This window comes from Hyperoodon ampullatus, assembly GCF_949752795.1.
Source record: "Hyperoodon ampullatus genome assembly, chromosome: 11".
Classification (NCBI taxonomy): Eukaryota; Metazoa; Chordata; class Mammalia; order Artiodactyla; family Ziphiidae; genus Hyperoodon; species Hyperoodon ampullatus.
The window spans coordinates 60,286,359-60,311,938 of record NC_136924.1 but is presented as its reverse complement, the minus strand read 5'-3'; the positions used below and the strand labels follow the sequence as shown (position 1 = coordinate 60,311,938).

General features: G+C 47.3%; 2 protein-coding genes across 10 annotated transcripts; both read left to right on the top strand.

The window, feature by feature from the left end:
* Nucleotides 1–4,232: 4,232 nt before the first annotated feature.
* Nucleotides 4,233–17,268, top strand: PAN2 (poly(A) specific ribonuclease subunit PAN2; the record flags this gene model as incomplete). 9 transcript variants are annotated; one of them, XM_079715524.1, is made up of 25 exons in its annotated part: nt 4,233–4,514; nt 7,873–7,988; nt 8,100–8,220; nt 8,349–8,426; nt 8,817–9,084; nt 9,502–9,844; nt 10,049–10,145; nt 11,338–11,457; nt 11,672–11,791; nt 12,066–12,194; nt 12,322–12,521; nt 12,631–12,764; nt 12,900–13,006; nt 13,221–13,319; nt 13,436–13,509; nt 13,616–13,763; nt 14,203–14,346; nt 14,480–14,539; nt 14,760–14,850; nt 15,461–15,618; nt 15,719–15,862; nt 15,994–16,173; nt 16,302–16,395; nt 16,682–16,879; nt 17,234–17,268. In XM_079715524.1, 25 exons carry the CDS (start codon nt 4,233–4,235, stop codon nt 17,266–17,268), a joined length of 3,540 nt encoding a protein of 1,179 aa, XP_079571650.1. The 9 variants fall into 9 exon arrangements, with proteins under 9 accessions (XP_079571650.1, XP_079571649.1, XP_079571647.1 ...); XM_079715523.1 differs by having other exon boundaries at nt 7,819–7,988; XM_079715521.1 differs by having other exon boundaries at nt 7,819–7,988; nt 12,631–12,776.
* A 1,449-nt stretch (nt 17,269–18,717) lies between these two features.
* On the top strand, nt 18,718–21,923 carry CNPY2 (canopy FGF signaling regulator 2). Its single transcript, XM_079715405.1, has 6 exons — nt 18,718–18,831; nt 19,449–19,561; nt 19,711–19,826; nt 20,661–20,864; nt 21,025–21,121; nt 21,762–21,923. The coding sequence occupies exons 2-6, from the start codon at nt 19,474–19,476 to the stop codon at nt 21,803–21,805; spliced, it is 549 nt and encodes a 182-aa protein (XP_079571531.1). The 5' UTR covers nt 18,718–18,831; nt 19,449–19,473; the 3' UTR covers nt 21,806–21,923.
* The last annotated feature ends 3,657 nt before the right edge of the window (nt 21,924–25,580 follow it).

Genomic DNA, 25,580 nt, shown 5'->3' with positions numbered 1-25,580 from the left:
CTCGTTGCCTGCTTCTCAGATCTGGCTGGCTCTGTGCCTTGCAGTCCCTGTGGAATCTCTGTCCACTTCCCCTTGCTCTGAGCCTGATTCTCTCTGTTCTGTGCGTCTCTGGTTTGGTTCCCTCTGTCGTTCTCCGAGTTTCTGAGCTGCTTCCTGTAGATTTTCTCCCCTTGTCTCTGAGTCTCTTTTTAAGCTCCCTGCATTGTAAGACCCGCCCTTTATACTAGCAGGTGACTCACAGCAGGTGGGATTCCCCTCCCTGCATCATCTCCCTCCGTGGGGAGCCCAGGTAAGTAGCCTCAGTTCCAGGGGAAATGAGTCGTGTGGTTGCCGTGACTGGAGGCCTGGGATGGGACTTACGTGTAATGCTCTCCAGGAATCAAAGAGGCTGTAGAAGGGGGTGGGGTGGGAGTAACGAATATTTAAATGAATCTAGTCTCAAGTTCCTTCCTGCTTAACCTTTCCCTCATCTTTTTGCCTCTCTAAGCTATATCTTCCCTCCCTTCAAACCTAATTTCCTCACCCCCCACCGCCTGAGTAAAAATCAAAACAGAAGCATTCATTTATCTCCCAATAGGATGGCAAGCTCAGTTTGGAATGAAGTTTGGTTCCCACCTGATGCCCTCAGTCTAAGAATAAGGGGGCTTCTTAGTCTCTGTTGGGAACGGTGATATTTTCACTGGGAGACAATGGACATGAAGGCACTTTGTGAACTGGGAAACCACATAAGTTCGGTATAAGGTGTTATTGCTCCCTCACTTCAGGCCTCACTCTGGAGGCTAGGAGGGCTGTTAGAAGGAAAGAGCTGTTGCTAAGAACCATCTGATTCCTCAACCTTAGTGGCCCAAGTTTCTTGGGCTCTGTGAGTTTCAGGTGATTTGGGGGTGGGGGACACCAGTGTAAGCAAGGGCTAGAAATCCAACTGAGATATTCCAGCACCCAGCCCTTCACCATGGCTAGAAAGTCCAGGGTTCTGGGTAGTTGAAGGTGCACAGTGTCAATGACCCTGGCTGGTCCTTCAGCCTGTTGCATCCATGGGTAAAATCCGCTGACACTGATTTCATCACCATCCCTGATGCAACATTCAGTGAAACAGCTGAGACTGTGAAGTTGGGCGTGGGAGTGGAAGGTGGTCCAAATCTGGGACTGCCCCAACCCCAGTGGAGGGTCCCAGGACAATCTGGACGTCAGAATGAGGCCATGGATGACCACACAGATGGCTCCCAAAGCCTTTCCAAGAGGTTGACCCTTTTTCTCTGAGAAACACCCTCGATAGAGGTCTCCCTTCCCATAGGACTATTCAAAACTGCCCAATGAAACCTCTGATTCAAATATGACTCTACGGTAAATCCACCCTTTGGATAAAACATTTGCAGCATCAGAGAGGTTACCTCAGTTTGAGTGAGAAATGGTTTGCCTCTCCTTACACTGGTGAATACAAATGAAATAAGGAAATTGGGGGTGGGGTGGGGGTAGGGGAGCTCACCTCACTTTTGTATAATGTCTCCCATGCTTTTCCCGCCTCTGGTTCCCATTCTGGGAGCCCTTTAGGATAGGAGATGGAAGGTGAAAAGGAGGAGGAGGAAGTGGAACGCTGGGGGATGGGATGAGAGGGACAAGGGTGAGTTGGAGGCACGGGGCTTTGTTTCACTTCCTGGTGCTTCGGGAGTTGGGTAGGAAGCAAGGTTGTTGGGGCGATTGTGGGACTGTTGTGTGACAGGAACTACTTCCAGGACTAGATCTGACCTGGAGCTGCAAGGAGACCTTGACGTCAGCAGGACCTCAACCGTTAATGCAAATTATACTGACAAGCAGGCCTTTCCAGTTGGATGCCCAGACGCCAAATCCAGTTGAAGTTTCCCAAGGTGGTTAGTAATGATGGCTTATATCCAACTCTCACTTTACGCCAAGTACTTAGTTTAAGCACTTTTCATATATTAACCCATTTAATTCTCACAACAACACAATTAGATAGGTACTATCGTTATCACCATGTTACAGATGAGGAAACTGAGGTGCAGAGATAAGTAACTTGCCTAAGATCACTATTAAGTGGCCAGAATTACAGTGCAGACTCCAGATCCTGCATTCTCAGTCATTCCATTATATTGGACACTGAGGCAACACTAAGCATCTTAATAAAGTAGCTCATTTAGCCCAGGTATCTCTGGCATCTCAGGCCCTTTAATTCTCACTGTTAAGCCTTTCTTAGAGACCTCAATATGGAAATTTTTCAAGGGTAGGAACTGTCCCTGTCTCTCAGCACCCATCTTTTTACAAGATTTTAAATCTAGGGATCTCTGAAGTCAGATCAGTTTGAGAGACCCTCTGAGTTAAGGTGTTTTTCTCTCTGTCAATGACCTCTGACAAGTCTAGAACCCCTCTGAGTCCTGGAAAACTAAATTCTTGGGTTCTTTTATGAAGGTCTATTTACCAGTCTTTATTGAGAGAGAGAAACGCTTTAAAACTGTATCCTCTATGAGGAATTCCTTCCACCAGAGGCCCTCTATGTGGCCTTTAGAAACTGAGCTAAAATACCCCACAGACATCTAACAACCTGGATCTTTTCCAAAGCAGTTCAAGCTCAGAGTTGGACCCTAAGAATCCCTAAGTGCTGACGCTAAATCTGTAAGAGTTTGGGGAAGGCAAATGTCTCAATTTGCTATGCCCTGTCCCTCTGAGGAATAATGTCCAGCTCCACGAGCTAGGGGAATTTGATAGCTGAGGAGTCCTGTTCCCTGGAAATATTACCGGCGCCTCTGGGGAGAGAACAATCACAGATGGGAGTTTCAGACGGTTGCCTTTAGAATAGTAGAAGATGCAGCTACTTGGGCCGTGTTAGGAGGCTGCCTCCCGCTTCCTTTTTTCTCTCCCATGCCTGGAAATGATAGGAAATGCCAGCGAGTTTCGGGGGTAAAAGGGTCGGAGGTGGCGGAGTGCTCACAAGAGCACCACGGGAAGAGGGGGTGGACTGGGCCATACTGGGAATACCCAGCAATCGATTCCCAATGCTTTGCCTTGGGCGCCCCTTATTCTAGTTTCTGAAGCTATAGGGAGCATGAAGGTTCGATCTCCAAGCCTGGGGCTCTCTAATTTTGTTTAAAGAAGGCTTAAAAGAGGTTACTTTCTAACGACACCAAACAGGGACAAGGTCTGACTACGTTTGTCCCTACCCGCGCCCCGTAGCTCTTGCTTTTGCCCAGCTCCTGTGTCACACGTCTTATCGCGGGGCCGGCAGTACCTGGCTCCTTCCGATTGGCTGAGGTGAGCCCCTAGCCCTTCCTGATTGGAAGCGACGACTGGGAGTGCGCCGTCCTTTCCGTCGTGGAGTTTGGTTGAACCAGAGGCGCGGGGGAGAATTGGGGAAACTGGAATTTCCCGCGGAGCTGACGGCGCTTGTTCTCCCCCCTACTCGTTTTAATTCCACGCGCTCCAAAATATCCGCCATGGAGAAATCTTGGTAATGACCCAATCCCCGTAAGCATCCCGGGAACACATCTGACCCCTGCCCTAATCCCTCCCCTCCCCGCCGCCGGGGGAGAATTATGGGTAATTGATTTTTCTGGTTCCCCCAGAGAATTCTGGGTAACTAGTTATTTCCATCACGTACCCCTACCCCCGCCCCAATTGTGGGTAACTGGCCATTCTTATTTTCCCCTAGAGAATCCTGGGTAACATTGCAGAGGATTCTGGGAAATTGACTTCTCTTGTTCTCCCCTCTCAACCACCTACCCCCACCCCTAATTCTGGGAAACAAGCACGTTAGCCCCCTCTACCTAACCCCTACACCCGCAGTTGCTGCTCTTACCACTGATGGTTCAGAGATGAACCAGGCAAGTGAGCAGGCCTGAAGGGAGGTGAAAGGGAAGTCAGGGATTAAGTTAGTGGGGTGGTGGAGAGTACAGAGTGCCTAGAGGAGAAGAGGAAGGGACAGCACTTCTCCCACCTCTACCCCAGTGCCCATTCCCTTCCTGCTTGTTCATCCCATGCCTAGCATTCTCACATCTTCTGCCTGCATCATCTCCCTCCTGCCGGTAAAACTTGGAACACACTAAATACAAGTACCTGGGCCTACCCCTGACTCAGCTACCTCTTTCCCTTTGCAGGTCAGGTTGTCCATTCTAGGTCTACTGGTGTCATCCTGCTGAAGGCTGGGTCAGGCATCCAAAGGGGCTGTGGCAAGGGAGGGTGTGACACGGGTCTAATCTGCTGCCATCATCATCATCATCATCATGAACTTTGAGGTTCTGGACCCTGGACTGGCAGAGTATGCCCCAGCCATGCATTCTGCCCTGGATCCTGTCCTGGATGCCCACCTGAACCCAAGTCTGCTACAGAATGTGGAGCTCGACCCGGAGGGAGTGGCCTTAGAGGCTCTTCCCGTCCAGGAGTCAGTGCACATAATGGAAGGTGTCTACTCTGAGTTGCACAGTGTGGTGGCTGAAGTGGGTGTTCCTGTCTCCGTCTCCCACTTTGACTTGCACGAGGAGATGCTGTGGGTGGGAAGCCATGGGGTAAGAACTGTACTCCTTTGTAATGGCTGGATGGAGATGTTGGAGGTCTTTTATCTGGTTTTAACCCAAGAACAGATGCTTTGCAGGAAGCCAGAACTGAGTTGAGGTGATGAAAGTTAGCTGGGTCTCCAAGTCAAGCCAAGAGGAGGGGAGTGGAGGGAGAACGAAGGAGTCATAGGATCCAGAGATGGGTTACATAGGTGTTCTTTTTCAGAAGGCATCCCAATTCTACCACAATTTGCCCATTCCATGCTTTGATTAATCTTAATAACTGTACACATCAGTTAGCCTATAGCCATCTAAATATAGTCTCTAATGCTCCTTCTCTGTTTTCCATTTTTATAATTATAGAATATTTTCTTTTCTGGCCGTGCCACGTGGCTTGTGGGATCTTAGTACCCCCAACCAGGGATCAAACCCGGGCCCTGGCAGTGAAAGCGCCAAGTCCTAACCACTGGACCACCAGGGAATTCCCTAATTATAGAATGTTTAGTGCATGTTTCTGCATGTGTTACATGGAATCATTTTGTCTTTGGCTGATTTTAATCTCTCTGGGAGCAGTTATCATTGTTAATTTCTTAAAATGTATCCATATTGCCAATATGCTAGGGAGCCTAAGGATTTTTTAAGAAATAACATGGTATCCTTGGTTTACTAATTTACCTTCTATAGGGCGGGAATTGTTTTTCCATTGGAATGAGTGAATTTTTTTGGTAATACACTCATTTCAGTAGGCAGTGTCTACTGACAGGCTAGGCCCAGGGAATAAAGCTGAATAAAACATAATCCTTGCCCTGAAGGAGTTCACAGGACAACAAGGAAAACAAAAAAACATATGAACAGATAATTTTATGGCACTTTAAAAGAAACTAAAATATTTCACTTAATAATTATGAATTTAGGATATAAACTAATAAATGCCAGTGTGAAAATACGTACTGAGTGTTGGTGAGCAAAGAAGAGGATTAGAGGATCTCCAGAAGGAAGTGACACCTGCTCTGAGTCTTGAGAGATGAGTAGGAGTCAGGTGAAGAAGAGGGGGAAATGCTATCTTGGCAAAAGCAATGGGGTAAACAGTGATTCCCAAGATACTATATAGCATGATGATTGCAGAGTGCAGGAACTATAAGCAAGTAGGGTTTACTGGACTAGACGATGAAGCTGAAGAGTTAGACATTTCTTCAGCCAGTGTTTTTTGAGCACCTTTAAGGTGCCAGACCTTGCTCTGGGGTCTAAGTTTGGAATAAGCATTTTAAAAGGCAACATAAATATATTTATGACATATCAGGTGTTGCTTAGAATCCTTAAGAAAAATACAGTGGAATAAGGGAGTTGAGGTATCGAAGGGTGGGAGGTGTTGCTATTTTACATAGTTGGTCAAGAGAAGGGCTCTCTGATAAAGTCACATTTGAGTAGAGACCTGGATGCAGGCCAGGATGTCCATTCTAATCTCCCTAGAAGGGAGAGAGGGAGCCATGCAGATATCGGGGGGGAGAACATTCTAAAAAACCTCATATGCTATGTTAAAAGAGTTGGACTGATTCTTCAGTCCACTGAAGGTTTTTATCCAGAAAGACGAGGTCTGGTTTGCATCTAGGTGGAGTGCTGAGGTAGCAGTATAGAGTTTGATTTAAGGGGAATGGGGCAGGACTCAGTGAGGTCAGTGTGCAGTATGTTGTAGTAGTTCACATAAAATATCTTGAATGCCTGAATGAAGCACTGTAGAGATTTATACATGAGAACAGATTTGAGAAATATTTAGGAAGTAAAATAAATAAGATTTAAGTCAACTACCAGTGACTTACTCCACTGAGTAGATCATGGTACCATAGGGAATACAGTTAAGAGGAATTGAAATGGGGTAAAGATGGTGAATTTTTCTGATTAATTTATTTTTGGCTGCATTGGGTCTCCGTTGCTGCATGCGGGCTTTCTCTAGTTGTGGCCAGTGGGGGCTACTCTTTGTTGCGGTGTGCGGGCTTCTCACTGCTGTGGCTTCTCCTGTTGCAGAGCACGGGCTCTAGAGCGCAGGCTCAGTAGTTGTGTCGCACGGGCTTAGTTGCTCTGCGGCATGTGGGATCTTCCCGGACCAGGGCTCGAACCGATGTCCCCTGCATTGGCAGGTGGATTCTTAACCACTGCACCACCAGGGAAGCCCAAGGTGGTGAATTTGATTTAGGATGTAACAAGTTTGAGGTTCTTATGGGATATCTAAAGAGAGACATATAGTAGGTATTTGGGCATATAAGTCTGAAGCTTGAGGCAGTGGTCTGGGCTAGAGGAGAAAAGTAGGATTCAGCAACTTTAAAATGAATGGTTAAAACCTTAAGAGTGGGTGAGATTATCTAGGAAGAAAAGTAGAGTGAGAAGATAGTGGGCTGGGAATAGCCATGTTTCAAGAGTGGTCATAAGGGTTGCACATAAGGAGAAGATAGTGAGCTAAGAGTCAGGAGAGAAACCAGGAGTGGATGATGTCATAGGAGCCAAGGATGGCATGAGTTTCACATTCTCTCTATTCCAGCCTGTGACCCACAGTACACATTTCCCAGTTGGCTGGTAGAGATTATGACTTGACTGTGGGGACTTCCTTGGTGGCACAGTGATTAAGAATCCACCTGCCAATGCAGGGGACACAGGTTCGAGCCCTAGTCCGGGAAGATCCCACATCCCGCGGAGCAACTAAGCCCATGCGCCACAACTACTGAGCCTGCGCTCTAGAGCCCACGAGCCACAACTACTGAGCCCATGTGCTGCAACTACTGAAGCCCGTGAGCCTAGAGCCCATGCTCCACAACAAGAGAAGCCACCGCAGTGAGAAGGCCGTGCTCCACAATGAAGAGTAGCCCCCGTTCGCCACAACTAGAGAAAGCCCGCGCACATCAACGAAGACCCAAGGCAGGCAAAAATTAAATAAATAAATAAATAAATAAATGTATTTAAAAAAAAAAAAAAAGACTGTGGAACATAAGAAAGCCAGCTGGCCATTGGAGGATTAGACCCACGTCCCTGACCTTCTGAGCACTGTTCTAACCAACTGAGCCATTACCTATTCAGCAAGGACATTGTGAGTATAAAATTAGGTAGAGTTTATAGAACTACTTTGTAAAGCATTAAACAAACATAAGATAGTATTATCAGTGTTTTTATCACTAAGATTGGTGCTCAGCCTTATGCCTTAGTCACTGCTAGCCAGAAAGGCCAGGCAAGAATGGAGAAAAACTGAGCAATGTCCAGTCTCTGATTTGTATCTGGGATGGCCTTGTCCCTCCACTCAGGATGTTTCTCATCTTTTTGTCCATTACAGGGCCATGCCACGTCATTTTTCGGCCCAGCTTTGGAACGCTACTCATCATTTCAGGTCAATGGCAGTGATGACATTCGGCAGATCCAAAGCCTGGAGAATGGCATCCTTTTTCTTACCAAGAACAACCTGAAGTATATGGCCCGTGGAGGCCTCATTATATTTGATTACCTGTAAGTAGTTTCTCACCTCTGGACTGGGAAAGAGGGTCCCTCACAGAGTGGGAAGTCTAGAGAATTGGAAACTTTTGAGACCCTGGCCCCTTAGCTTTTCCTCTCTCACAGGCTGGATGAGAGTGAAGATATGCACAGTCTGCTGCTGACTGACAGCAGCACTCTGCTCGTTGGTGGGCTGCAGAACCACATATTGGAGATTGACCTTAACACTGTCCAGGAGACTCAGAAGGTACAAGCAGGACCTGAGGTTATTGGGGGGAGTATAAGCTGGAAATGCCTGTGATGTGTGCGACCTTTCTGTTCCTTTGGTCTGTGGGAAGAATCATTCTCACTGGTTTCTCCCGCTTCCCTCCACAGTATGCAGTTGAGACACCTGGAGTCACTATCATGAGACAGACGAATCGCTTCTTCTTCTGTGGCCACACATCTGGCAGGGTGACTGACTACGTTCCATTTTTCCTCCCACCATGGGGCCCTGTTTCACCAGATATGTGATTGGGCTCTGCCTTTTCCTCATTTCTGGGGCTGTAGTTGGAGGGTGGGAGGAATGGATTGAGTTCCTACTTAGCCGTGTTATACTATGAGATTATCTTTCAGCCTGATGTTTTCTGTTGTAAATGGGTATCTCAGAGGCAAAGGGGTAAACAAGAGCTCTCTTTGGGGTCCCATCCAACTCTTGGCGTCTCTTTTTGATTTTTTTTATGCTTTAATTGTCTGTATCCTAGAGCCGTAGTTCTTTGGGTAGGGGCCTCACAAGGTTGGGTAGGTGGCAGGTCCTCTTCCTGATAGCAGCGTTGGCAGATAACCAGGTTCTCTCTTCTTCAGGTTTCCCTGCGAGACCTCCGTACTTTTAAGGTGGAGCATGAGTTTGATGCCTTCTCAGGGAGTCTGTCGGATTTTGATGTGCACGGCAACCTGCTAGCCACTTGTGGTTTCTCCAGCCGCCTCACCGGCCTGGCCTGTGACCGTTTCCTCAAGGTGTATGATCTACGCATGATGCGTGCCATCACGCCACTTCAAGTTCATGTGGATCCTGCCTTCTTACGCTTCATCCCTACATATACTTCTCGTCTTGCTATCATCTCCCAGTCAGGTATGAAGGGGATGTAGGAGCGGGTAGGAGGAGTCGATGAGTGAAGGGGAACTAGGCACGAGAAGAAGTGTGCTCCCTGGAATTTCTTCGTTGGGGAAAAAGTAACCTTTCTGAGGGATCTCAGGGTCTCACTTAAGTTTGGTAAGAGATTAGAGCTTTTATTTTCTCCCTGAATGTGAAGAACACACATGCAAAAAATATAGGTAGAGCAGGCAAAACAACTTTAGAACTGTCCTTTGCTGGGTAGCAAACCTCCCTGTGGTTTATGGGAAGGCATCAGATGGTACTTTCTCTTATCTCTAGGAATGGATTTGGGGCCCATCTTTGCTTGATACCAGGGGAAGAGGGTGGGAAGGGCATAAAAGGATGGCTCCCTTTCATCTTCCAGGGCTCAGTGGGCTTCCTTCTCCCTCCTAGGGCAGTGCCAGTTTTGTGAGCCCACAGGCCTGGCCAACCCAGCAGACATCTTTCACGTGAATCCTGTGGGGCCTCTGCTAATGACGTTTGACGTGTCAGCCAGCAAGCAGGCCCTCGCCTTTGGGGATTCTGAGGGCTGTGTGCATCTCTGGACTGATTCCCCTGAGCCTTCCTTCAACCCCTACTCCCGTGAGACCGAGTTTGCTTTGCCCTGTCTCGTGGACTCACTGCCTCCTCTGGACTGGAGCCAGGACCTGCTGCCTCTTTCCCTCATCCCTGTCCCGCTCACCACTGACACGCTTCTCTCTGATTGGCCTGCTGCCAACTCCGCTCCAGCTCCCAGGTTGTATCTCACATCTGGGCCAAAAGGAGGGAGGGGGAAAGGGCCAATATACCAGGATTCTCTGCAAGCCCTGTTATTATTCTACTTCTTTTCTGATTTTTGTCTACTCTCAGTATTTTCTTTTTTTTTTCTGGTCCCTTGGGGATTGGGGCTGAATGGGCAGACACCAAAACCTTCAAGCCCTAGAACTATGCTACATTATAGGCGAGCACCCCCTGTGGATGCAGAGATTCTGCGCACCATGAAGAAGGTGGGCTTCATTGGCTATGCACCCAACCCCCGCACCAGGCTGCGCAATCAGGTATGTTCAGAGAGGAGAGGGTCAGCCCCCACCCCAGGCCATTGGTGTTTCTCCTGTCTTTTTCCTTTAGTAGTTCTCATTAGTTTTTTTAAAATAAAATTTATTTATTTATTTATTTTTGGCTGCGTTGGGTCTTCGTTGCCGCGTGCAGGCTTTCTCTAGTTGCACCGAGCAGGGGCTACTCTTCGTTGCGGTGTGCGGGCATCTCATTGCGGTGGCTTCTCGTTGTGGAGCGCAGGCTTCAGTAGTTGTGGCACGTGGGCTCAATAGTTGTGGCTCGCGGGCTCTAGAGCGCAGACTCAGTAGTTGTGGCGCACAGGCTTAGTTGCTCCGCGGCATGTGGGATCTTTCCGGACCAGGGCTCGAACCTGTGTCCCCTGCATTGGCAGGTGGATTCTTAACCACTGCACCACCAGGGAAGTCCCTTCTCATTAGTATTTGCTTTTAGTCAGTCAGTAAAGGTTTTTTGAAGCTTACTGAATTGAAGGTACTATACTAGGTGTTAGGGTTCAGAGACATAAAAGATAGGGTCCTTGCTCTTAAGAAGTTTAGTGTTCAGTTGGTGAAGGTAAGACCTGTGCATAGCAGAAATTATTTATGTTCTATCGTTAAATGCTAAAGGAATGTTAGAAGCATTCAGTGCGAAAGCTGTTTAGAGGGAAAACGGTACTCTGGCTAGAGTGGTCAGGGAAGGCAGTACTAAAAGAGGTGGATTTTGAGCTGGAAAGGTGAAAGACGGGCAAGTAGATGGTAACAGGGGAGGCTTTCAAGATGAGAGTACGGTGTTACTGAAGTCTCAGAAGGCCTGACAAGGACTATGCTGGAGCGGCTGTTAGTATTGGGAAACAGTGAGAGATGAAGTTTGGAAAGGGGCCAGTTGTGAAGCCTTGCATACCAGTGTATAGCAGAAGTGATGCACCGAAAGGGCCATTCTGGGTGGGGTAGTCTGGTGGCGGCATGCTGGACAGAGTGTACGTGGGGGAGGCCAGTGTGGAAGCCATCAGCATTGTCCAGCTGTGATGAGGTAGGGTGATAGCAGTGGGAATGAAAAGGAAGCAGTGGATGCTGAAAACCCCATGAAATTAGAAGGTTCAGGACTGGTGATGATAGCTTCAGTGTTGTAATAAAGGTAGGGGGAAACCAAAGATGATTATACACATCCAATGAGGCTACCTCTTTTTAAAAACCCTAGATTCCTTACCGACTCAAGGAGTCTGACAGTGAATTTGACAGCTTCAGCCAGGTCACCGAGTCACCAATAGGGCGGGAAGAGGAGCCACATCGCCACATGGTCTCTAAGAAATACCGCAAGGTGCTGGGGGATACCAAGGAAGGGGCCTTCTGGGATGTGGGGAAAGGTTCCCGGGGAAGGGGGTCATATGAGAAAGAATTGAAGGGTTCATTCAAGAAGCCTTCATCTATCACTCTGGACTCAGGAGGGAGGTTTTGGGGAAGGTTATGGCTACTGCAAAGATTTAGGGGACTCTGAGGGTGTCTTCCTCTTGCTCAGACTGTTTCTGCTTCAGGTGACCATCAAATACTCCAAGCTAGGGCTGGAGGACTTTGACTTCAAACACTACAATAAGACGCTGTTTGCTGGATTAGAGCCCCACATCCCCAATGCCTACTGTAACTGCATGATCCAGGTAAGGCTGGGTGTTCCTGCGATTTGAACATGGCTACTGCTTTTCTTTTTCTCTGTGGGCCCCCCAACCGCTCGTCTTTTTCCAGGTCTCCCCAGCCAAGTCCACTTTGACCTCCTCTACCATTCTTTCTTGCCCCTCAGCTTTCAGGTCTCCTCTGTGAGGTCTGCTTCTTCAGTGGACCCCAGCTCTGTATTCTCCACCATCTCTTAACCTTCCGATCTCTCTTCCTCCCTGTACCAGTTGTCTGCATCATATCTCCTGCTCTTCCCTCCAGGTGCTCTACTTCCTGGAGCCTGTTCGCTGTCTAATCCAGAACCACCTCTGCCAGAAGGAGTTCTGCCTAGCATGTGAGCTGGGCTTCCTCTTCCACATGTTGGACCTCTCCCGAGGTGACCCTTGTCAGGTCAGTGCCTGGAGACCTGGGACAATAAAAGGGGAAGGGAGGTGGACAGTAGGCAGGGTCATCACTCTGCAGATGGCCACAAAAGAGAAAGTAACCCTTTTCCACCAACACACTTCCTGGATTCCAGGGCAGTAATTTTCTTCGGGCGTTCCGCACCATTCCTGAGGCCTCGGCCCTTGGTCTGATTTTGGCTGACTCGGATGAGGCTTCAGGCAAGGGCAATCTGGCCAGGCTCATTCAGAGGTGGAATCGCTTCATTCTCACTCAATTGCATCAAGATTTGCAGGAGCTGGAAGTACCCCAGGCTTATCGAGGTGCTGGAGGCAGGTATGGAATTGGGACAGGAATAGTTAAAGCCCCCACGATAAGCCCCACTGACTTAAAGGGTCTCCTAACTCCCTCAGTGTGCATATATTGCCCTCCCCACTCTTAGCAGCTTTTGCTCATCGGGAGACTCTGTCATTGGGCAGCTGTTCAGCTGTGAGATGGAAAACTGCAGCCTCTGCCGCTGTGGCAGTGAGACCGTGCGAGCCTCATCCACCCTGCTCTTCACGCTCTCCTACCCTGAGGGTAGCAACAGTGGTATACCCTGCAGCTGGGTTGGGGAGGCTCTCCCAGATGTCCTGTAACATCAAGGAGAGGGTGTTGGGGGGCTAACAGTGGGTACAGGGAGGACCTGGAGTGAAGCATCCAGTTTCCCCGCAGATAAAACCGGGAAGAACTGTGACTTTGCTCAGGTGCTGAAGCGAAGCATCTGCCTGGAGCAGAATACACAGGCCTGGTGTGACAACTGTGAAAAGTACCAGCCCACGGTGAGTGGGCTGTTGCACAGGACTAGAGTCCTGCCATGTTGGGGACTTGGCCATGGTATCATCTGGGGCTGGCTGGGTCAGCACCACCATCCAGCGATCTATAGGGAGTGGGAAGAACCCCAACTGGAGGATGCAGATCCAGGCTTAACTGTTCATGTCCAGGTTTCTCTCCCTGTAGGCTGCCTGCCATTCCTTGTTTGTTTTATCCTCTCAGATTCAGACCCGCAACATCTGCCATCTCCCAGATATTCTTGTCATCAATTGTGAGGTGAACAGCTTGAAAGAAGCTGATTTCTGGAGAATGCAGGCTGAGGTAAGGACTGAGTCTGGAAACAGGACTTTAGGAGTACTTTTTAGTTCTTCCCTCTTTTGACTTCCATATATGATTAATGTTCCTGAGGAATTGGATATTTTCTCCTTTGTGTTCAGGTTGCCTTCAAGATAGCAATAAAGAAGCATGGTGGGGAAATCTCCAAGAATAAGGAGTTTGCTTTGGCTGATTGGTAGGTATTGTCTGTAGAGTGGTCAAAGGATTGATCTACTCAGGGGCTCCTCTTGTCACTGGTCAGATCTCCTCAGAACAAATTTCCAATTCTCCTGTCCTGATAGGAAGGAACTAGGAAGTCCAGAGGGCATGCTGATGTGTCCCTCCATTGAGGAGTTGAAGAATGTCTGGCTTCCTTTCTCCATTCAAATGAAGATGACCAAGAACAAAGGGCTGGATGTTTGCAATTGGACTGATGGGGATGAGATGCAGGTTGTTGAAAAACTGGGAAGAGGAGGGGGAATAAGGGAGAGAATGTCCGGGAATTCCCTGGCTGTCCAGTGGTTAGGACTCGGCGCTCTCACTGCTGGGGCCCCAAGTTTGATCCCTGGTTGGGAACTAGAATCCCATAAGCCGCGTGGCGCGGCCCAAAAAAAAAAAAAAAAAAAAAAGAGAAGGTCGGGGCAGAAGCAAGGCAAGGGGAAGGTGGAATTTAGCATAGGGGAAAAAAGGGAATAAGGCCTAGTATTCACCAGTTGTGGGCTTTTCCAGAGTGACTCAGTTCAGTGTTGGGAGTCATAGATGGGCTAGGATGGAAAGAACCCACCCTCGTCCCCCATCCCTATACCCCAAACTCCCTGTCCTCTATCCCCATTCCCCTTCCTTCCTCATCCTTAAACTTAGCTTAGCAGCCTGGGTACCCCCCTCACAGTGGGGCCCAGCCAGGGCAGAGGAGGAGCATGGTGTCTATGTGTATGACCTGATGGCTACTGTGGTACACATCCTGGACTCACGCACAGGGGGCAGCCTGGTGGCTCACATCAAAGTTGGAGAGACCTACCACCAGCGCAAGGAGGTGAGTGAGGTAATACAGGGCAGGGACACTCCTGGTGGTGGCCATAGTGGAGTCCCAGGTCTGTCCTTATCTTAAGTCTGAGCCAGAATGCTCCAGCCATCACTTTGGCATCACTGTGTCTCTATCTCCACAGGGTGTTACCCACCAGCAGTGGTATCTCTTCAACGACTTTCTCATTGAACCTATTGATAAGGTTAGTTGTAATACATTCCGTTCCCCCTTTCATCTCCCTTTTTCTTAGCATCCTCATCCTCAGTGCCTGAGAGAGTGCCAGGCAGATTCAGAGGGAGGGATGGGGCCTTAATAATAAAAAGCAGAGCTAAAAATAGCACCTGAGTCCTGTCTTCTCTCTAACTTGGGATAAAGGGAAAAGGGGCATATATATAGGCCATTAAGTGCTTTTTCTTTTATAGCATGAAGCTGTGCAGTTTGACATGAATTGGAAAGTGCCTGCTATCCTTTATTACATCAAAAGGAATCTTAATTCCAAATACAACCTGAACAGTAAGTGGTACAGTGTAGATCCAAGGGTGTGGGCAATTTAGATTGGTCTTCAGGAAGAGATCTGGGAAATAGCTTGTTAAGATTAGGATTGGCGACCAGTGTTAATATTTCCAGGGACAGTAGAGCAATTCCTGCTCATCAGGCCTTAAATTTAGAATCTGGAGATACTGAGGGTGTCTAGGAAAGAGGTGATGGGGGGAAGTCTGATCAAAATGGCTAAGGTTATGATTTTGAGCCTAACCATTCTTATCCCCAAGTGAAGATCTCTTTTTTTGGTGATGAACTCCTTATTAAGTCCCTTTTTGATGCCTTTAAACCATAGTTTCTCTGTAACTTTATTTTTCTGGATTTACTAAGGTAAAGTCTAAAGTGAGAATCTTATTCCTTCCTCTCTGTTAACTTTTTTGGGTTTTTTTAGCATAGTTCCTGATAATTTTCTGATTTGACCTGTTCCGTCTACCTGCTCTGTCCATCAGACATGATCTTTTTACTCACATGCTTTGATTATTGGGATAACAGTGTAGACCTGGTCTCTGGTAGCCACCCTGGCTTCCCTCCCCTTGTCACTTCCCTCTCCCCAGCCATCTGTCTTCTGGATTCTCCCTTCCAGTTAAGAACCCTATCGAGGCAAGTGTTCTGCTGGCTGAGGCCTCATTAGCACGGAAGCAGCGGAAAACACATACGACCTTTATTCCCCTGATGCTGAATGAGATGCCACAGGTTGGGGACTTGGTGGGCCTGGACGCTGAGTTTGTCACCCTTAATGAGGTAACCAAGACCAAAAAGGGTGGGGTGTTAGAACAGAACTCTGGGGATATTAGGAGTCATAAGCATTTCTCTCATTTCCTTATGAACTCTTCTCATATAGGAAGAAGCAGAGCTGCGCAGCGATGGCACCAAGTCTACCATCAAACCAAGCCAGATGTCAGTAGCGAGGATTACCTGCGTTAGGGGCCAGGGACCCAATGAGGGTGTCCCCTTCATTGATGACTACATCTCTACCCAGGAGCAGGTAATAGGATGTGGAGATGCAAGTGAGAGAGACCCTGTGCTTATATAGAGTGCCTTAGAACCCAGGGAAGTGTGGCAGGGGGAACTGTGCACCTCATTTCCTGGGTCGCTTGACCTTTTCTCTATCCCTAGGTGGTGGATTACTTGACTCAGTACTCAGGGATAAAGCCAGGAGACCTTGATGCCAAGATTTCCTCTAAGCACCTCACAACTCTGAAGTCTACTTACTTAAAGCTTCGTTTTCTCATAGACATTGGAGTCAAGTTTGTGGGTCACGGTCTGCAGAAGGACTTCCGGGTCATCAACCTCATGGTTCGGGCAGGGCTCTTTTAAGAGTCTTTCTTTGTGTGTGGGCCCCCCCAGGGTATACATTGTGCTTTTGGAAAATGGGAAATTATGGATCCTTTACCTTCAGTCTCTCACTCTTTTATCCCTGGCAGGTGCCCAAGGACCAAGTCCTTGACACTGTTTATCTATTTCACATGCCCCGAAAACGAATGATATCCCTGCGATTCCTTGCTTGGTACTTTCTGGGTGAGTTGCTCTGCCTTGTAGCCCTTGCTGTGGTCAGCAAGAGCATGAAAATGTGTGAGAGGCCAAGGGGAGTAGGTACGACCCTGGGTTAGTGGTAAGAGTTACTGATGGATTTAATTAGCTTCAGTGTCCCTTCTGTGCACTAGGGTTGGTGTTTGGCTCTTTCCCTTAAGGGTAGTCAGGTTTTTGTTGTTGTTGTTTATTGGGAGTTGGGGGTGTGAGTAGAGGACATGTCCTTACCTCCCTTTGCTAGGCCCCAAACTATTCCACCTCTACTTCCCCCCAGACCTGAAGATTCAAGGGGAGACCCATGACAGTATTGAGGATGCCCGCACAGCCCTTCAGCTTTACCGAAAGTATCTGGAGCTAAGCAAAAATGGCACTGAGCCTGAGTCCTTCCACAAAGTGCTCAAGGGCCTTTACGAGAAAGGCCGAAAGATGGACTGGAAGGTGCCTGAGCCCGAGGGCCAGACAAGTCCCAAGAGTAAGGCCTGGGATGGGACAGGGGAAACTGGACTGGGTGGGTTTTGGTTGTATATGTGAAGATTATACCCACCATAATAAGAATGATGATGATGTTAGCAACAGTACCACCCCAACAGGTTGTAATATAAAGCACTTAACAGTTTACAAAGCACTTAATCCTCAAAACATTCAGTGAAATTGATTTTATTATTGAAACTCTCTATTGGTCCTAACCTCTTCTTGCCCAGTTCTAAAATGTTTGGGGCAGGTCCATGCCCTCTTTCCTCTTGCATTTTTCCTTCATAAGAAGTGTCCCAGGTGCTTTTTCTCCACTCATCTTAAGAGTCAATGCTCTTCATTTTGTCTCTGACAGATGCAGCTGTCTTCTCTTCAGTGCTGGCGCTCTGACCTCACCCTCTCCCAATGAACAATTCCCTCTCCCTTCAGTTTTCTGTGGCCCTAGGAGTGGGAGATGGCTTCCCAAGTTGGCTATACCCTGTCTACTTCCAGAATTGGACTTGCTCAGGGTCTACAGATGGTGCTATTAATAGAACTGGAATGCAGCAGAACTGTTGCAAAGGGTCTAGGAGCCAGATTCCTTTTTCATCCTTTGCAAAATAGTGGGCCAGAAACAGAGTCTAGAATTGACCCAGATGGAAAGTAATTCATGTTCTTAATAAATATCCTGGGTAATTAATGCCCAGGCAAAGAAGCTCCTGGAACCAAAACTCTCAGTTTCTAGTTGGCTAAGTACTGAAGTCCCGGACAATGACAGGATACAACAATAGCTCAAGACCTAGCTTAAGTCTGACTGCTTGGGGGTTGCCTGGAGGGGCCAGCATTTAGAGTCTGGTGGTCCCAAGCAAACCAGTGTTGCCAACATTATTATTGCCGAAAGGGCCTTTGGGTCCTAGACAAAGCTTCGCTGCTGGCTTCACTCCTGTTGACAGCTGAGAAGCATCTGTCTTCCATCCACTCTCCTGTCCCAGGTTTTGTTTTCTTGTTATTTTTTTAAAAATTTTGTCTTAAATTGCATGTTTTATAAAATAAAAACAAAAATCTAATTGTCATCTATCTCATTAGAAATGTGTGCGTGTGGGGTTCTCTGACTTCAGCTCTCCTCTCCTTTGTGTTTCTATTACAACTGGAAAAAACTAAGGCTTTCAAATTTCCACCCAGAAATGAAGGTAAAACTCTGGAGTCCAAAATTTAGGATATTGGAGGAGAATGCCTTTCCTGGGCAGTGTTAGGTCTTTGCTGTGGCTGCTTAGAACCCTAAGGTCGGGTTCTTTTAAGACGTACAGTATGGTTTCCCTGTTACGTGTAAAAGGGGAGTTGGAGAAACTGACAAACTACAGGTCCCAGGACATCTTAAAATCTGTAGCTACTAATAAAGTATCTGTGTGGTGCCGCAGTGCTTCCTGGGAGATGTAGTTTTCTGGGTATTGAAACCAGGGCTTCTCACTGGCTAGCAACACACCTTTCTTTTTGAAGGTCCGAGCCCACCTAGATTGGCACGCGCGAGCCTGACCGCCTCCGTGCACTACGTCAGGTTCTGACTCTGCTTCAAGCCACTCCTGTTCTTCGGCTGACCACCCCCCCAACCCGGTGGTCACGTGGAACCGCTCGCCACGCAAGTCTGGGTCCTGCGATCCACAGGGGTCCTTGCCGCCTGGGAGCCGCTCCTACGCTGCCTGTTCGCGCGAGAGTTTGGAGGGGCGGGTTTGGGGTTGGTCTCTAGTGTGGGACTCGTACCGTAGCGCATCTGAGACCTGCTTAGGCGTCCACTTAGGGCTCGAGGAGCTGGCTCAGGCAGTCGCCGGGGCACCCCGTGTCTGGAAAGCGCAGGAGCGCTCTGGAGAAGCCTGGACAGACCCGCTTCCCCGCAGCCAGGTGCTAGGGTCGGGAGCTAAAGTGAGAGTCCGGCTGTCTTCCAGTGCCTGGGCCACGGCGGCGGCCCTGGGAGCAGAGGTGGGACGGATGCAAGTGGCAGTAAGGGTCGGGGTTGCACTGGATCGAAGGCAGTGGTGGGGTCTTTAGAAAGGGGGCTGGCCCGCACGGGGAATAGCTTATAGGCTGGAGGTGGGGATGCAGCAGTCTTCGGTGCTGGGTCCAAATAGGCCCTAGTTATCGAGTGCTCCTCTCGCCAGCCAGCCACCTCGCTACCTCCTGGCCAGAATCAGCTACTCTCCTTGCCAGCAGCTCCTCTGTGCTTGTCGTCCTTGCTTAATCCTAGCCACCAACCCATGGCTGCCACATAGCCCTGTGAATCCTAGGCAGCGGACGCTTAAGTACCAACATCTAAGGCCTCACCTGTCGACGTAGTGTCTGGGGCTAAGCCCCAAGTTCCGAGCTCAGCGCTCTCACCCACCGCCCCGGAGCCTCCGGAGCCTCCGGAGCCTCGAGCGCCGGAACACAGGAGCCCCTTTGTGTCCGGACCATTTCCTGGAAAGTAGAGCCAGATCACACTGAGGCCTTTGTAGGCCTTGGGATGAAGGATTGGGTGGGGATGGGGCGGGGGGGGGCGAGGTGCAGGGGAGAATGGAGCGGGCTCCTCACACCTATGCTTTATTCCAATCCAAACCCAGGTGGAGCAACCCCATTGCGCTAAAGATGAAGGGCTGGGGTTTGCTGGCCCTGCTTCTGGGGGCCCTGCTGGGAGCTGTCTGGGCCCGGAGGAGCCAGGATCTACACTGTGGAGGTAAAGGCACAAAAGAAGAAATGGGAGGAAGAGTGGGTGGGGAAGATAGAGCCTTGGAAGGCATGGGATCCAAGGCCTGGGAGAAGGATGAGTGGAAGCCCCTGGGTTGATTCCTTTCTCTCCCCACCCCCTGCCCCCCCTTGCACCAGCTTGCAGGGCTCTGGTGGATGAACTAGAGTGGGAAATTGCCCAGGTGGATCCCAAGAAGACCATTCAGATGGGCTCTTTCCGAATCAATCCAGATGGCAGCCAGTCAGTGGTGGAGGTAACTGACTGTTCCCCCAAATAAAATAGCTCACTCTAATTAAGAAGGACCTTAGTTTAATAGAAATGTAGAAAACATTGACCCACATAGGTATCTAAAAGATTGGGCTGTCTTATTTGGAAGAGGATGGAGGCTTATACCCTATGCATTTGCTTCCTTGGCTCCAAACCCTAATACTTTATATCTGTTGTAGAAGTTGTTAGCAGACAGGGAGCCCTGATCAGCCCCCTTCTCCACATCCTTAATCCACGTGACTTATGTTTTCACTATGGCAGTATGGTATACAAAGAAACATTCATTCGAAAAAAATAGGTCTTATCCTTACATTTAGGAAATTTATTTCAGGTGGAAACATAACACAGACAGAGAGCTGTATCCATTGGGCATTTGGGAGATGTTAAGGTTATGATGCTTGTGAAATGCTTTAATAGTTGTTATCTTCAAAGCCCAAACTGCCTCGCTAATGCTCTCCTCCTATTAAGGGCAGGTATTAGCCTCATTTTAATACAAAAAAGAAAATCATTACCTTACAGCCATAAGAATTAAAAGAATTCAAAGGAAGAGAACACATAGTTGACTAAGGTTAATCAAAGAGGTTGTTTATCTATAATTTGGAGCTAATGACACCTATTTTATTTTTTAGGCTTGTATAATGAGGTAAATAAGATCACATATTTGAAAGGACTTTGGAACTACACAAATCATACTGGTTTTAAATTAGGGAAGGCTTTTTAGAATAGGTTGGTTGAGCTAGATTTGGAAGGAAAAGTAAGGATATAAATTACTAATGTACAGAGGTAGAAAAATGTGACCCAAGGCTGAGGACATTTCTAGGTGCCTTATGCTCGCTCAGAGGCCCACCTCACAGAGCTGCTAGAGGAGGTATGCGACCGGATGAAGGAGTATGGGGAACAGATTGACCCTTCCACCCACCGCAAGAACTACGTACGTGTAGTGGGCCGGAATGGAGAATCCAATGAACTGGACCAACAGGGGATCCGAATTGATTCAGACATCAGTGGCACCCTCAAGTTCGCGGTGAGCTATGGGAGTGGGTAGCCAGTTCTTGGAAACTAGGGGAATTATTGGAGAGCCCAAGTGGAAAGTTGGATTAATGTCCTTGTCCTCCTCTGTGGAGGTGGAGACCAGAGGCTTCCCTTGCTGTCTTCTCTCACTCCTTTCTCCCTTGGGTTGACAGTGTGAGAGCATTGTGGAGGAATACGAGGATGAACTCATTGAATTCTTTTCCCGAGAGGCTGACAATGTTAAAGACAAACTTTGTAGTAAGCGAACAGGTAAGCTATTCCCACTTTACCTCCTGTCCTCACATCCCTGTGGAACCTGGCACATTCTGTAGGGTGTGTCCCACCCCCGCTCCTCCAACACCCCCCAAATACCCGCTACTCCAACACCCCCCAAATACCCCCTCCTCCAACCTCTGATGTTAGCTCAAGAGTTGGCTTCCATTACTTATGGCTTAGGGACTTGGGTTGTTCCTCTCCATTCTTTTCCTGTTGGCTTTCAGAATTTGTGGCTCCCTCACCTGAGTGAGATACTGGTGAGAGGATGGTGGGAATGTTTTGTCATTTAAAAGCATATGCTCCGGGGACTTCCCTGGCAGTCCAGTGGTTAAGACTTCATCTTCCAGTGCAGGGGGTGCGGGTTCGATCCCTGGTCAGGGAGCAAAGATTCCCACATGCCTCAAGGCCAAAGAACGAAAACATGAAACAGAAACAATATTGTAACAAATTCAATAAAGACTTTAAAAAAATGGTCCACATCAAAAAATCTTGGGAAAAAAAGCAAAAAAAAGCATATGCTCTGAAAAATGGTGGTCGGTGTGTGTGTCAGTTTGTTTTGGGATATTTTCTTGATAGTGGCACATATCAGTATGAGGGTGGCATTTTCTTTGAAACTGTCATGTGCTATTTGCAGATCTATGTGACCATGCCCTGCACATATCGCATGATGAGCTATGAACCACTGGAGCGGCCCAGACTGACAAGCTTGATGGATCACCCCCAGGAGGGGAGAGGGTGGCAATGCCTTTTATATTATGTTTTTACTGAAATGAACTGAAAAAATATGAAACCAAAAGTATGAACCGTGTTGTCTTTTCATGCCCAGAATCGGCCCTTAAATTATGCTTGAAAATAGGAGATTCCAGACAGGAAAGAAAAGGGAAGGGAAGGAAGAGCTTTGGGAATGGTATAGCGCTAAGGTAGGAGGAGCCTGAAGCTTTCATTCTTCTGTTATCTGAGATTCCTGCTGGACTCACAAACTAGATAAGCATTTATTCAGTGCTTATTCAATATGATGTGTTTAGAGTCTAATTATAGTGAGAAGAGGAACCTCTATGAATAAGCTAGGGAACATGAATAATTGTATGGTAGTATAGGGTTCTAGAAATTACTTGTATTCATACTGATGAAACATAAAGTAAGATAGAGCTCAGTCCTGAAGGAAATGGATTTTTCTACCCTCCCTACCCTTCCAGATGGAGGGATCGGCGAGAGCATACAGGAAAGGGCGAATGGATGTGATCAGCTCAGCTGAAAAGTAAGGGCTTTATCAGATAGGGAGAAATGAGGTAAGGAATGTTATTTAAGGAAAGGCCTCGCTTGCTGGCCTATGCTTTCAGATTTGATGCCAAAGCAACAGTAAAGTATACCTTTATCATCTCTGTCACTAGCCATTGTCAATGCGGACCATAAGTGGGTCCCCATTTGCTGTGTGTAGAGATTCTGTACTGGGGCATAGGGATGAAAATATAAAGGATACCTTCTTTGAAGAGATTCTTAAACACACTAATCCTGAGGTGTGGCTGTCTCAGGGTTTCGAATGGAACATTTGTCCCAGGAATGCCTCAAGGAGAGAACACCTGTTATTCAGGTTTATTACATTTCAAAGACTTTCAGCACTTTAGAATCTAAAGGCCCTTGGAAGTCATCTAGTTCACCTTTGCAGGTGAAGTAACTGATTTTACAGATAAAGAAACCGAGGCCCAGAGAAACCACAGGTCCTCAAGTCCTGTATGTAGTGGCAAAACTGGATCTATAAGCTAATGTTCCCAAGTGTCAATCTGATCTAATATAGCTGTGAAGTAGCTTCCGTTTTACGTCTTTTTTTTTCTCTTAATACCTTACACTAAGCCTGGCACACGGAATGAATGTGTTCAGCAAAGCTTTCTTGTACCACAAATCCCTATGAAATCTAACAATTAACTAGCTCAGAGCAAGCACCCTGATATTAGTTGACAACTAAATTCAGGGTCTAGTGCTAATTCCTTCTTCTCTTGTCAGTCATAAGAAATGCTGTATCCTGTCAACTCAGTTTTCCAGACCAGCTGTTACTAAGCTTTATTTCTTCTGTGATGCACGTGAATGATGTTCACTTGCTTCATTCCCCTATGAGTATACCCAGGATTCTGTCTATTGCTGCTTGGTGTCTGTAAGTTCTTACTCTTCCACCAGAAAGCTTATCAGAAATGTAAGTGAGAGTACTCTTTAGGGAACTTGAAACTGTTGTAATTTACAAAACAAGTTATTTGCAAGTTTTAATAAATAAAACAAATTTAATGTTGATCAGTAACAAGTTACTTGTGATGTTCCTCACTAGTTTGTCAACAGCTGGAGAACAGCCGTTAAGAATTGTCCAGCCCAAGAGTCTTTGCCATTGGGACACAGGCATGTGTCTTACATAGGGAAGAGTGGACATTATCATCCTTGACTTGATCTTCAGGAGGATATACTTTGCATATGTCTTAAGTCATATCACAGGCTAGCACAAGGAAACCATGAATTTATCTGAACCTTTCTGGAGGCTACTAAAATTATTCTAGCCTAGTATTTGGTAGAGCATATACTCAACCTTGCATATCTGGCTACACCTTAAATTTTAGATACCTCGTAAATGAGTTTATCAGAAAAAATGTTAGCTTTTAAAGAAATATTCCCAAAGACAGTGTGACAGTGTTTTTTGGGGGTTTTTTTTGTTTGTTTTTTTGCCACACCATGAGGCTTATGGGATCTTAGTTCCCCAACCAACCCCGGGCCCTTGGGAGTGAAGGTGCAGAGTCCTAACCACTGGACCGCCAGGGAATTCCCAAAGACAGTGTTAAATGAGATCCAGGTGTGACCAGGAAAATGTATTATGTGAAAATGTAGTCCTTAAAAACAAGTTTTAGAGGATTTTTTTTTTTGCTGTGGAAAGGACTCCGAGCAAGAACAAGATTCCTTTAAACATAGGACAGAGATGAATAGCAAGGGGAAAAGAACTAGTATATGTTAAATACTCATATAAAAAGCGCATACACACACTTATTTAATCTTTACAGCTCTAACAAATACTAGATGTTACTCCCATTTGCAGAGGAAGAAACCAAGCTCAAAGAGGGGTGGGGGAGCCAAGGCTTCAGCCCTAGCAATCATCTTATCCCTAGGCCGATGGAGTCTCCATGTAGTCCCCAGTGGCTCTGTAAAGTACTACTTCTTTTATTTGTTTGAAAACTACCTTCAAGTTTGAACACATGCCCTCTGAGTCTAATAATCTACAGTGAAAAAGCACTATATCCTCTTTTCAGCCATTTCCCCAGCCTGATTATTCCTTGTAAGAAGCCCATTCTATCCCCCTGGTCTTTTTAGGTGCTAAATGTTTATCTCTCCTTACCTGTATTCTGGGAAGGTCGTCATTTATCATGTATTTCAGGTATCTTTTTTTTTTGGCTGCATCCCACGGCTTGCGGGATCTTAGTTCCCAGATCAAGGATCGAACACATGCCCCCTGCATTGGAAGCGAGGAGTCTTAACCACTGGACCACCAGGGAATTCCCTATAGTTCCTTATCTTTTCACTGAGCTAATGTGCCCAAGAAACTGTTAACAATTACTCAAAGTCCCCTTCCTGAGTTGCAGCTGATAATTTACAGTCAGCACCATATAAACAATACAGCTTAGTAGTTAAAATACAGCCTCTGGAGTGAGGCCAACCTAGGTCTGAATTCTAGCAATGCCAATCACAAGCTATGGTCCTGAGTAGGATACTTTATCTAAACCTTGGTTTCCTCCTCTGTAAAGCTACTACTATTACCTACTATCCCTTAGAGTTGTGAGGATTAATTAAGGTAATGCACGTACCACATTTAGATAGTTTCTGGAAATAGGAAGTACTCAATAAATTTTAGCTGCTACCCATTAAAAAAAGGAGTTTGGTTTACTGATAAGAGTTTTAAGTTCCATCTTCATTCTCCCACTTATCCTTGGCCACCAGGGGGCACCATTGCCTCTGTCCATTTTAAAGAGGTCATTCCAAACGTCAAGATGACCTCGATGCTCAGCCTTCTCTCCCTTGTCCCCTCCAGTTCTCAGGCACTTAGTTGTATTTGGACCTAGAGTTCGCTTGGCTCCTTTATTCATGCTAATCCTTCTCCCTTAACTTTCTTCCCACCTCCCCAGGTCCCAACCATGTTCAGAGAAAGGCTCTAAGCCAGCTCCTGGGAGATACCATTTAGTCCCTTTGAGTCCTGGGCTTTCCCATTGGCCTTATAGCAGTGGATGTCAGGACTGAACAGCTTCAAAATAAGTCCATAAAGTCCTCATGACACTAGGCTCCAGGACACTGTGAGCATTATTGTTCCCCACCCTTCCTCCAATCACTAGAGCTCCAAAATAGGTTACCCTTATGGCCACTCCGTAATTATCCCTTTGGTAGCCTCACCCCGAGAATGCCTCCTGCCACTTGGGGCACTGGAGCTCAG